Source organism: Eublepharis macularius, chromosome 1 (genome assembly GCF_028583425.1).
Source record: "Eublepharis macularius isolate TG4126 chromosome 1, MPM_Emac_v1.0, whole genome shotgun sequence".
In the NCBI taxonomy this organism is placed as follows: Eukaryota; Metazoa; Chordata; class Lepidosauria; order Squamata; family Eublepharidae; genus Eublepharis; species Eublepharis macularius.
Window position 1 is genome coordinate 177,870,766 of NC_072790.1, and position 13,603 is coordinate 177,884,368.

The 13,603-nt window shown below is 41.0% G+C and overlaps 1 protein-coding gene across 4 annotated transcripts in view; it reads left to right on the forward strand.

Annotated features, from left to right (window-relative positions):
• Window positions 1–13,603, forward strand: part of TOGARAM2 (TOG array regulator of axonemal microtubules 2) — a 79,936-nt gene that overhangs the window by 36,912 nt on the left and 29,421 nt on the right. For all 4 annotated transcript variants that reach the window (XM_054983025.1, XM_054983035.1, XM_054983014.1 and 1 more), the window contains 3 exons: window positions 3,971–4,138; window positions 8,666–8,804; window positions 11,146–11,251. In XM_054983025.1, coding sequence (XP_054839000.1) covers window positions 3,971–4,138; window positions 8,666–8,804; window positions 11,146–11,251 — 413 coding nt within the window. The remainder of the gene's footprint in view (window positions 1–3,970; window positions 4,139–8,665; window positions 8,805–11,145; window positions 11,252–13,603) is intronic.

Consider the following 13,603-nt stretch of genomic DNA (forward strand, 5'->3'; position numbering starts at 1 on the left):
AATAATACCTGTTGAATTTCATGCTGTCACGCAGCCGTTAAAGGTAAAGAACATTCGCTAAAAGATGGCGGTGAATCTTAAGTACAGCATAGTCTAAATATTATTAAAGGAACAGCAAAACCAAAAATGGTTCTTTGCAAAAATACTATTTTCTTTACACTGGAACTTTCTGTCCAGGCAATATCTACTATTGCTCAGGTAGCTAGAGTTATCTCTGAGGTGACCTCTTTGCCAGTGGTTGTAATAATTCTTTATCCACAACTAAGAAGGTTCTGTCAACCGAAGCCATTTGTGAAGTATAGCTCAGCTGCAAATGCAAGAGGGATTTCTGGGTCATGGGGGGGGCAGGGCTCTTGTCGCATTGGTACTTCTGTACTGACATGACCAAAGGGTGCAGGCAGCAGTAAGTATCATGGGGACATGGTGTGCTGCACATCCCCACTCCCCTCCTTCCCATTTGCTGTTGCTGCCACAGTGAGGGCAGTTTTTCCCAGTCCCTTGTGGAAACAGCCTATGTCAATGTTGCAGGAACTGATACTTCCAGATCATTTAGTGAAAAACTCTGAAATATTCTGCCTTATTTTCAGGGAACTTGATAATCCTTCTAGCAAAAAAGCAGAATGTGCCTTCATGTCCTTAAATGTGTCTGAATAGTATTGAAATAAGACACTCATGGCTGAAAAATTCCTCACCAAAGTATTTTAACATCATGTGTTTTTGTTCCTGTAATCATTGGTACTGGTTCAGAATGTTTCATCAAAGATTTTCCTATACTTTACAAAAAGAAAGTTTTAAAAATGATTAGAGCTATTTTAGCAATAGATGAATTGAATCATAAGATGGCCTTGGACATTATTGAATTCTAAATCTCACTTTATCATTGTCATCAAACCCACATATACTTCAAAACCAGCAGTCAGAGAAAAGAGATGCTTCCCTCATAATAGTTAATTTTAACTAAAGTATAGCCTGGAGGAAATTTTCATGCAGAGGGGACGCTTACTCATGTAGTAAGAAATCTGCTGTTTTAAACACTCACCCATATTTTTTGAAAGCAGTTATTTCAGAGAAAAAGCTGACACTGCAATGCTGAACAGATTTACACCTTTCTAAATTCACTGAAGGTTTTGAAGGGTGTAACTTGTGAAGTCGTGCATACTCCAAATGAAGAATAAAAGGCACAGGGCCTCGGTCACCAGTTAATCTGATTGCAATTGTCATGCACTGATCATACTGCAGTAGAAACACCAAGAAGGGCGGCTGCAGCAGAGGGAAAGTTGCAAGTCAGCACTCTGCCAGAACAAGGTTATGATGCAAAGTCAAGTCATCTTTAGTGCTGGTGGGAGGTGCTTAAATGTCTGGCCTCAGAGCTGTGTGTATTTGGGCCTCTTCTTACATCTTTCTTTCCGTGTCCTTTTAAAGCGATCCTATGGTGAATCCATGTAGAGCCAATTTGGTGTAGTAGTTAAGAATGGCAGGACTCGATTTGGTTTCGTTTTCCCGGCCATGTCGGACGCTCCTTTCCGCAGGTCCGGGAGGAAGCGCCCGAGCAGCCTGACCGGGTGGTTGACCTGTGAGGGTTAACCCCCAGGACTCCCAGTGAGGGGGTCAGGGTCCGGAGTGCTGCGGGAAGAGCCCCCTGAAGTCGATGCAGGGGGTAAATTGCCTGTTTGCTCCTACGGAGGCCGGCAGACTTGCGCAGCACATCGCGTGCTGCCGGGCCATGGAGAACGGCAACAAGCAGAATTAAGGTGAAAACCTGTAAGTAAGCGAATCCCTTCTGTCATTCCAAGCGTATGCGAAGGATTGGTGGGAGTTGAAGCTAAGAAGGTTCGGACATCTTCCCCTTCATTGAGTTTTGGAACTTAGTTGGCGGACTCCCCCCCCCCTAAAATGGCGATGAAAAAGCAGAGCCCTGCTGTGGGAAAATCTGTTTCGACTGCTTTGCAGGGGAAAGGAGAGTCTCTTGAAGAGGTGGTTAAACGGTTGGTCGTTGAAGCTATGAAGCCCTTTGTTGATAAGCTAAATGAAATCGGTCAAAGGGTTGGCTCAGTTGAGAACGAAGTGAAAACCATTAAAGACGTAGCGTCTGGGGCAGAGCAGTCTGCTCGGGAAAACGCAGTACTCATGAAAGCAACAAACAAAGAAGTAAAGCTTTTGGAGAATCAATTGATAGGGTTACAAGTGGATCGTGCTCAGACGGTATTGCGTCTTCAGAATGTGAAGGAGGAGGAAAGTGAAAACTTAAAGGATTTGGTGTCGGAACTTTTGGCGTCATCCGCAAAGGCAACTAAAGAAGAGTTAAAAAGCGATATTCTGGAAGTCTGCCGGACATCTTCAAAATATGCAACGAAGCGTCAGCTGCCTCGCGAGATTATTATCGATTTTTCATCTAAGAAGACTCGGGACACCATCTTATATAATTCCTACAATGTGGACTTGGACTTTCTGGGTAACAAGGTTAAGATATCGAAGGACGTTCCATTTTTAGCTCGGAAAAGAAGATTCAAATATAAAAGGTTTGCAGCTCTTCTGAGGAAGCGTGAAATAAAATACAAATGGTTATTTCCGGAAGGTATCTGGTTCAGTTATAAAGACCAAGCCTACAAGATAACATCGGAAGTACAGCTGAGGGACTTTGTGTTTAATCATCAAGAGCTCCAGCAAGGAGAGGATTTAAAATCTGAAGGGGGGAATGGGGAGGAGGGAGTGAGCGCAGCTATTGTAGCTGTTCAGAGAGAGCTGCGACCGAGACGCAGGGAGGGGAAGAAGACCTGATCCTGACTGTAGTTCGTATTTTATAAGATCTACCAATCTAAGAGCATATTAGAAAGTTTAACTTTAAATAATTGTATTATGAAGGGAATGCAATACTCGTAGATGTAGTGTGTGTTTTTCATATGTTGTTTCTTCCCTTTCCCCCTGTTCCCTTTTTCCCTTTTTTGTAGTTTTTGAGGTTAGTAATTAAAAATAAAAAAATTATATATAAAAAAAAAAGAATGGCAGGACTCTAATCTGGAAAATCGGGTTTGATTCCCCGCTCCTCCACTTAAAGCCAGCTGGGTGATCTTGGGTCAGCCTCAGCTTCTAGGAGCTCTCTCAGCCCCACCCACCTCACAGGGTGATTGTTGTGAGGATAATAATAACATACTTTGTAAACTGCTCTGAGTGGGTGTTAAGTTGCCCTGAAGGGGTGGTATATAAATTGAATGTTATTATTATGTTATTATGTAGAAAATCTTTGTTGGAAATAAGATTGATAACTGGTTCATCCAAAAACCTCAGATTATTTTTTAAAATGACTTTGGATGCCAGATGCCATCTGAGAAGTGACATTTCCCCTCCTTAATTCAAATGAGTGGGAATGCCTCTTCTAAGATGGTGCTTGCTACATATGTTCATAATCTATGAGCAAACAGAAGTATATTTTCCCCCCTTCAGATGTATTTATGTTACTAATATGCAGATTTGCTTGAACAGTTAATGGATTCAAAGATATACATTTAATCCACAAAGATATCTATAGTCAGGGGACAGCAGTATTTGGAGTTCATTATCCAGGTAACTTTTCTGGAGATAATTCTGAGACTAGGGATCCAATAGGATTCTGCTCACAAGAACCATTTTGTCAAAAAGTTATGTGAATAAACAATTATGAAGAGCACTTTCCACACGTATGCACTCCTGGGTGGTCATATTAAAAATCAACTTGGGAAAATCAAGCAACATACTACAATCAGGACCTTACTTCTGAAACAGAGATAATGGAAGATAAAAGTTCTCCCACCCACTGGAGGAAGTATTGTGTTCCATTGTTCCTAATGCTGTAGTTTTAACTACTGATATTGGCCCTAATGCTGTATGGATACATCCCATTTAACAAACAATGTCTGCTTCTGTGGCTTGTTCTTTCAGCTGATGTGTCCTTTACTAAAGAGTAAAGCTTACCTTTCCAAATTATTCTCTACAGGTTCTGGTCCACTTAATAGCAGTGAGGCCACCATCCCTGTTCCATTCAGCCTGAGCAACCCATCCAGAGCTCCTGTTGGAATAGCCTTAAAGAAAAGGGTGAACAGGCCCTCTCTGCCTAGCATCCCTGTCATCAACCATGACAGTAGCTTCCTGAGACATGCTTCAGGTGAGACACGAAGCTTTCATGCTGCCTGCCTGTTCTAATTACTACTTTGAGATTGGTCTTGGCCTTGGGTAGAAAGGCCAGTCACAAGCAAAGGCTTCACAATAAAGCATAAAGCAATAAAGAGGATCCTAGCAGTTCCAAATGTTATAATCTCAGTGCAACATGGCAGTCAGTCCAAATTAACAACCTATCTGCTGTATTTTCTATCAGTTGAAGTTTCCACACCCTTTTCAAAGGCAGCCTCATGTGTAACACTTTGGAGTAATTTAACCTGGATGTTACTAGAGCATCGGTAATTATGGCCCAATCATCTTTCTCTGTGAGCAGACAGATTGAGCTCAACCGAAGCTGTGGCACTATGAGCTACAGATGTCACTTGTGAGCAGTTTGATAAATCCTTGAACAACAGTCCCTCTATATTGCTATCCAGTCCATTACTGACCCCATGTTACCTGAATTGCTCTACACATGGAGGCCCTGTAACAAGCAGAGGTGTCCCCTCACTGGCCCAGAACAAACGTGTGTTGTAAGGTATTTAAAAGCAATATTTTGGGGATCTTTAACCAGTGTATACCAAGGTCCAGATTCAGCAAAACACTCAGAATAATGAGGGGAAATAACCACTCTTAAAATGAAAATGGGTTTTATTAAGATAACATAAGCTAAATTAAACAGTTGTTACAAGAAATGAGAGAGAGAGAGAGAGAGAGAGAGATTGCAAAGCAGCACATCAAAATCTTTACCTCACAGCTACCTGTATATAAGGGAAAACAAAATGGGAGCAGAGGGAACATGCAACCTGTCTTGTAGAGTGTGGAAATCCTGTAGAGTCCTGATGTGAAGAATAGAAGGGTGGAGTGTAGAGAAAGAGACCAGCTTGTGTCTCCAAGGAACCTGTGCCACACAGGGGCAGCAACTGGAAACAATGCTGTGAAGTATTGGTAATTTGTGGGCTATACTTGTAGTACTGATGTTCACGATCTGGCATATGCCAGTCATAAGGTGGGGCAGTGATGTGAACAAAAGACAGGCAGATGGCTGTCTCTGGGAAGATTCTGTCACCTGCTAGATCCTGCCCTTTATTAAGGCTTTCAGAAAACCTAATTCTGGAGAATCACCCAAGTTTAAAGTGAGGAGGAGGCTGATATTGAAAAGGAGAGTTTTCCTGGTTTGCATAAAAGTCAAAAATACTTCCTAGAGGAGGTTTGGAGAAACACAGCCCTAAGACTGGGTGAATAAGAAGATTAAGGAGAGGGCAAGAATCTTTCTGTACGATCACTATGATAAGGGAAGGAACTAGCTGAGGCCAGTCCATTGCTCATTGTCTTGGAGACCCAGGTCATTCATTAGGGTCAAATTATTCAAAGTCCTTGGGGAGAATAGCCCTCCAGTTTAATCAGCCTGAGGTGAGCTTTAGGGAGGAGATGGTCTGCATTGCATTTCTGCTTAACGACTCACCCCCTTGTGCTTGGCATGGCTCACTGCCACTGCTATTAGCTTAACTTCAGCAGGACACAGACTCAATTTTCTAGCCCTAAGCCCATGTTAGAACCAAAATGGGGGATCAAAATAGGGGTCCCCATGAGGTGAGGGTCTGGTGGCTACATCCAACACTTGTTAAGGACACCCATTGCTACACTTGGGTTTAGACTCAGTGAACACCAGAACCATCAAAGTATGGTGCCCCAACTCCCAATGCAGGCAGATGATCTAGAAAGATACCTCAAATGATTGTATCAGAAGCTGCTGACCCCTGGCATAGATCCAGCATGATCTGCAAATAGAATGTAACTTTTACATCTCAATAAAGTTTTCAGTTTTGCTTTGACTGCAGCTTGTCTCTCGAAATGGCTAGACTTTGCAGAAAGAAGGCTGCCCAGGTGATTAGATATTAACGCCATGCTTGCACTTCTCTTGCTACTGCTGTCTTGATAGTAAGGAAATCTGTACCATTCAGGTGCATTACACTAACATTGTTAGACAATACTGAACCTGACTATGAGATACCCCTTCAACCCTGCAAATGGTTCATAGCCAGATGTCAACAGTACGTGCCGGGCAAAGTAAGATTACAGAGGATTCATGAGTCTGTGGTATACTAAAGTAGTATATCAGTCTCTCTTACCCACTGGGTCCAGAAATGCTGGGTAGCCTCTCCTTTCAACTAACAGTGAAATCCTAAGCAGTCTAGGTCCATCGATTTCAATGGGTTTAGACTGGAGTAACTCTGCTTAGAATTTCACTGTAAATGTTATACCTGTTTATTAGTAGACCGATTGATGGGGAAGTTTGTGGTCTGTCTAGAAGTGTGCATACAAATGTGAATGCTGTGCATACAAGTGTGCATACAAGTGTGAATCCTGTCTATCCACACTGCATTACCATCAATGGAATATGAACTCAGAGATATAGCCCATGCAGCATGGATACACATCATCAGATGAGCATGCTTACCAGCTCATCAAAGCATTCACACTCATATGCATGTCTGTATGCTCTTTTCCATGAGTCTATTAATAAATGCAGGGCCAGTTCTTCATACCTCATGATATCTCTCTTTGGAACCTGGAGAACATCTCCAAAAGCACATTACAACACGTTAGTAGGAATCTGATCTTAGACTTCTCTTCTGCACAGCATCTTAAGCCTTTCTTCATAGGAGTTGCTTTCTAAACACAAGGTAGAATAATTTGTGGCTTGGCAGACCAAACAGCAATCTCTCAGGGGCTCAGTAATCAGTAATCCTGGTTCTGCTATTGGAGAGTGTGGAACTGGAAGTTGTCAAGTACCTGTCAATCATAGTAATGTGATTATCTTGACTCTGTTTTTAAAACCAGGGTTAAGAATTTTCTTTGATCCTTGACCCAAGTAGAAAAGTAAGACCCAGGGCTGACGTTACTAAAACTGTCTTAGATTTGAAAATAATCACTAGTATGAATTGTCTACTGAGTGTGAAGCATTATAAAGTAGGAGGAGAGGCCTTATGGGAGATCACATTTCACAGCAGAAGCTGTACTCTTCTTTGTGACATCTTCTTCAGTGGTCCACTGCTCACATTAGTAAATCATTTGCATGAGGAGTTATTTGTTGCAGTAATAGGAGCGATGGCTTTGAGGCATGATAATCCAAAGGCCTTGAGAATCTGATAGAAGTGTGTGAACATATAGAGTGTGATATATAACATTCTTTAGAAGGGGACTGCACAGTCAGACAGTAGGTGAACGTATGCTTTCAGTCTCTAGCATCTCCATATAAAATGACCTGAGGTAACAGCTGGTGAAAAGAAGCCACTACTGTCAATCACAGCAGTTATCACCTGGGCTGAATGGGCCATCTGTCTAATTTACTAGAAAACATATAGTTTTAAAACTTTATAAAATAAAACTCACTTTTAAGCTGCATCTTAAGTAGTAACATTTGTGCTCTGAAACATCACCTGTTACAAAATATATATTAATCCTCTATAGTTGTTCATATTTGCATTGTTTGAAGTTCTAGTTAATCATTAATTATATCTATCAAAAGAACATAATTTTGTTTTTGAAAAACTTTTTTTGTGTTCGTAAGGACTAGCAACTTAACTTTTTCTCAGATAGGAACCTGGGACAAATGTGTCCAAAATGGCATCCCTGATCTCCAAATTACTGCATAGTTCCAAAATGGAAGCATTGCAAGCTTTCTGCAAAATAAAACTATTTCAAAAACTAATGGAGCTCTCTCTTTTCCTGACTATTGTACAAGGGGTTGTGAATGTTACAACTCTTTAGGAGGTCATTGTCTGCCTGTCATGTTGGAGAGTCAAGCGAATATTGCACAGAAGGAAAAAGATCATATAATTTAAATGTCAAGAAAGTGACTGTACTTGCATTGACTGACATCAGCTAAATACCTGCTCATCCAACTATGTACTTTCATTTATATATATATTTATTCATTACAAAGAGGTTCTCGGACCAGGTTGCTGTCTACTCACAATAAATGAAGATGATTTGCATTCTGGTTCTGCTTACTTGGAAGCACCTTTAAATGAAAACACTAAGGTTTGAGGTCAAATAGTGTCATCTAATTGGAAGATTAAAAATGTCAGGGTTGAGTATATCTGGGTAGATCTGCAACCTATGCACCTGGTAGAAAGGCCATGTACTTGCATCTCTGTGTGCGGAACACATCCATTCTGTCTCCATTCCCAACCCACCAATTTAGTAACAGAGGACGTGGCCTTTACTTCCAAATAAATGTGCTGAAGATCAGGGCATAACCCTTTCATCCACTCCTTATACCGGACACCTATCTGTCTGGTGTTAAAAGTGTAATTGAGTTCAAAACTTTATGTCTAAAACTGAACACATTATTTTGGCTAATTTAAACCATGTCCATGAGCAATTGCAGTTATAAGGAAACTGAGAAGAGCTGAAGGTACACTTCATATAATACAACTTTTTTTGTAGCTTAAATTTTAATTTCTTTACTATTAGTGTCAATATATTAATTTTTGTTTTGGGTATTTTTAAATTAAAAAAATTACAGCAAACTCCTTGCCAGCAAATCTGAATTCTCCAGAATGGGAAGAAGACCTTGTAAACAGAGAAATCTTAGAAGTCCGTCCCTTGTCTCATCCAGAGCAGGGGTTGGTTGATGCTTTGAAGTGGCTGAACAGTAATGACTGGTAAGGAAAAAGGGAATGAACTGTGACTTCTGCTTATGATTGCCAGCTCTGAGTTGCGAAATTCCAGGAGATTTGGGGTGGATCCTGGGGAAGGTGAGGTTTGGGGAAGAAAGGGACCTCTCCTCCCCAGTGGGGTAGAATGCCATACAGTCCACTCTCCAAAGCACCCATTTTCTCCAGGGGAACTGGTCTCTGTAGTCTGGAATTCAGTTGTAATCGCAGGATATCTCCAGGACCCACCTGTAAGTTGTCAGTCCTACTTCCACCCAGTCCCTTTGCTGTTATGTCATAATGCTTGAGGACTGAGGACTCAGCCTGTACTGGAGAGAGTTGCACTCTCTCTTAAGGAACAGGTTTGTAGCTTTGGGGGTACTGTTGGATGCTGGCATAGAGGCTGAGGCCCAGATCTCCTCTGTGACACATAGTGCCTTTTATCACCTTTGGTTGATACACCAGCTATAACTGTTCCTTGAAAAGTGTGATTTGAACATCGTGATCCATGCTCTGATTACATCCAGATTAGATTCATGTAACAACAACAACAACAACAACAACATTCAATTTATATACCACCCTTCAGGACAACTTAACACCTACGCAGAGCGTTTTATAAAGTATGTTATAATTATTCCCACAACAAACACCCTGTAAAGTGGGTAGGGCTGAGAGAGCTTCTAGAAGCTGTGACTGACCCAAGGTCACCCAGCTGGCTTCAAATGAAGGAGTGGGGAATCAAACCCGGTTCTCCAGATTAGAGTCCCGTGCTCTTAATCACTACACCAAACTGGCTGTCTGTGTAGGCTTCCCATGTGCCTGGGGATTTGCTCTGTTGTCTTCTATAGCTCCAAGTACTGGTAGGAGAAAAAATAAACGAAAAAAGGCTTCTGCATAGTTTCTGGGTTATACCTGGAAGTGACAATGGGGGGGGGCTATAGGAACTACAAGAAACTCTATGGTAAAACCATAAAGTTGCAGTGTTTTCTAGAGCTCCCCATTGTCACTTCCAGGTACAAACCAGTCACTAGGTTGTGGGGGGGGGGGGGTTGCAAAAATATATGGAAGATTCTCAGTGGCAGTGGCTTGGATATGGGTTTGATGTGGTGCTTATATTGCAAACAGGTACAAACCAAAAATTCCAGAGGGAAAACTGTTAGTCTGTAGCAGCAAAGTTAATCAGGAGTCCAATTACACTAAAACACTATTAATAATAATAACAACATTTGATTTATATACCGCCCTTCAGGACAACTTAATGCCCACTCAGAGTGGTTTACAAAGTATGCCATTATCATCTCCACAACAAAACACCCTGTGAGGTGGGTGGGGCTGAGAGAGCTCCTAGAAGCTGTGACTGACCCAAGGTCACCCAGGGGGCTTCAAGTGGAAGAGTGGGGAATCAAACCCGGCTCTCCAGATTAGAGTCCCACGCTCTTAACCACTACACCAAACTGGCTCTCATCCCTCTATTGGGATGAATTAGTTACCCTACTTGTACTTTTTTGGGTAGAATTTAGAGAGAAGTTGCTCTAGAATCTTTTCCTCTTAGGATACTGTCACCTGTACACCAGTAAATAGTGTCCCTAAAGTACAGCCTCTTATTACTTTTGAGTCCAGTAGCACCTTAAAGGCCAACAATATTTTCCTGGGTATAAGGTAAGGTGCTACTGATTTGAATCTTGCTTTCTACTGGCAGACCACTATGGCTACCCAATGGTAACAAGCTTGTGTGTCTCTGATGCTGTTTGACTGAGGCATGTATGAATATGCAGGAACTGAACGCACATTGTTGCTAGTTATATTCTGTGAGACTGATTTTTTAAAAATGCTGATTTAAGCTGCACTTGTGAACATTCCTGAAGAAACACGAGCAAGCAAGAAAAAATCCTCCTGTGCCTTTTGTCATTCACCAAGAGATGGTGCTGTTAATTCAGCAAGGCAGAGTTAGAAGAGATTGTTGGCAAGAAGAGGGCAGGAAATGCAAGTGTTGTCTCCTGGGCCTCACAAGAGGAAATCTGCTGGGCAAGTCTCAGCCCCTTCCCAAGGATGCAGCATATCATGCGGAACTAGTAAATCACAGTCTTTTATTCAGGTTAATTCATAGGAGACTCTATCAAGCACATTGGCTGGCAAAAGATTCCCCCCCACCACCCAAATTTTAAAACCATGGTATGTAAGAGGTTCAGCATCATTTTGCTTTTTTGTATTCCCAATGTGTAACTTGTATGACACATCTTATTTTCAGACGCTTTGGCTGCTGCTAGAAATCCTGTGTCTGTAAAATGCCAGGCAAGACTAATAATTTTCCTTCTCTCCCTCCATTTTTCTGATAATTGCCTCTCAGGCAGCTAAAGGAGAAAGGTCTCTTCAGCATCAGATGCTTGGCAAACTGCCATTCAGAACTTCTTCTGTGTAGGCTTCATGATGTTTCCTTGGCAGCTACAAAAGAGGTGGGAAATGTGTATTTAACATATGCCCAATCGACTTTTTCTGCATGTTACCTGATGTGTTCCAGTCTGTTTCTGTTAAGACAATGTGTCTCTGAGCAGCTTTTATACCTCTCTAGACTTATATCTGCTTAGTATCCTATTTACCTGTACCCAAAAGACGTGATTAATGATACACTGTGTATAACCAGCCCAGAAAAATCCCAGTTTTGTACAGAACAGATCATGAAAACCCATTAGATGTGCATCTATTTACTCAATTTGTATGAAGCTGTTTCAGAAAGTTAATGCTTTTAGAAATTTGGTACTCTCTTTTGGCTAGGACTGTGGTGCTGGCAGAAAAAGATAAAAATGGAATATGGATTAGAGATGGCTTCCAAGTAGGTCAGGGAATATTATTCATGGGAAAAGGGAGGCAAAACAGAACAGGAAGTACAGGAAGTTGAAGTTCTGCTTCCTGTATTTGAGCTGACCCCTCCCCCCCATTTAATAGTTGTTCTCCATACCTCTTTCACTCATAAATTCACTTTAAAAAACATTTAGGGAAGATTCTCAAGATGTCTACTTAAATGTCAGATATCATATCCAGTGCTTTGAACATGTACATGTGTGCACGCATGCACACACACTCACACAGGCTCCAGAAATCTATTACAATATCTACATAGAACATCTTTTGGGATTTGGCCATACCTAGACATCCTCTGGGCTGTGGCTAGAAATCTCCGAGAAGATAGGAGTTCTGCCAGTAACTGAGAGTGGGTTCACAACAGAAAAACAAAATTATGACATACTTGGGTATACATGTTTCCTCTTCAGTTATATATCTAAACTATAAAGATGGGGTAGAAGGCACTGCCTTATATTCAGGCAGATTGATGGTCCATCTAGCATTGAATCAGGTGGCAAGCCATTTTCCAAGGACCAATACAGAGGGTCTTCCAAACCCTTCTACTTAGGCTGCTTCCACACATGTTGGCTAATCCACTTTCAATACTCTTTAGTGAACATTTGGAACTGCTTTTCCATGTGTGGAACAAAAAATCCACTTCCAAAGGATTGCTAAAGTGCATTGAAAGTGCATTATTCAAAGTGTGTGGAAATGGCCTTAAAATCTTTTGATTAGAGATGGGGGACCTTCTGTAAGCAAAGCATGTATTTATTTTTTGTAACTTTTGAGCTATGGCCTCAGTATGTGTAAAGCAATCCTTTGTCTAGCTGACTTGTACAATCCTAAGCAGAGTTGTAGCATTCTAAATCTGTTGAAATCAATGCATTTAGAAGGGAGTAACTCTGTTTAGGATTGCCCTTCTGGTCATTAGCATGATTTTTTATAGTACATCTATTGGACAATGTATATTTCTCTTAACTACCTGTCTACCAATTTATTTCTATTTATTTATTTGCTTTCTATTCTCATTCAGAGTTCAAAAGGCTTGTTAAGAAGCATTGCTTGGTTAAGAAGGGCATCTCACAGTCTGTCCTGTGTGTTTGTCTGCATTCATTTATCTTTTATAACTGATGCATGTGTATTTTGCTTTTGGCTTTCAAAGCCCGAGTGTAACATATTTCAAAATACTTTTTTCCCATGTCTCTTCTCTGTATTCTATCAATAGCATATCATTGCCTGGAATGTCACCTATGTTTCCAACACAATAAATGGAAAGAACTGCAAATTTCCCATTTGGTGCCTAATTATTCCCAATTCCAGGCACCAGTGCTGCTTTCTTTAGCCCACTTTGGAAGTGGCATGCCTAGAGAGCCTGTGCTGAGCTGGCCAGTGTTTGGATCCTAGGGTGCTTATTCACCCATGGTTGCTCTGAACAGCCTTGCTATTTATTTGACCACTTAATGGAGAGATTTCATTGCTTTCATTTAAACCCTTCTCATAAAAAAGCAGGAGGTAAAACAAACCACAGGGGCCATCTCTACGCTTGTTCAGTTGGACTATTAACATAGCGGAGTTGGCAAGTCTATTAAGCCTTCTGTCATCTGCAGCAAATAATGGCATTTTGACCACTTGAGTAATTTGTAGTCTCCACTCCAGTTTTTCTTTCCAGACTTATGAATATAGAATTGATTTCTGGGAAATGAAAGCTTTGATTGTTGGTAGGTAGAATTCAAACATTCCCACCCAGTAAACTCAAAACATGCTTTGAAAATATGAGGACAGAGAAAGTTGTTCAGAATATCTGTTTATAATCATAATCTATCTAATTTTTAATGTGGCTAGATATGTGGATATTTAAATCCAGAAACTGGGTCCATGAACAGACAAGAGAGATCTTTTTACAAACTTGAAAAATGTCCCAAGTTTGCAGAAAAATGTGAAATCTTAAAAAAAGAAAAGGTGGG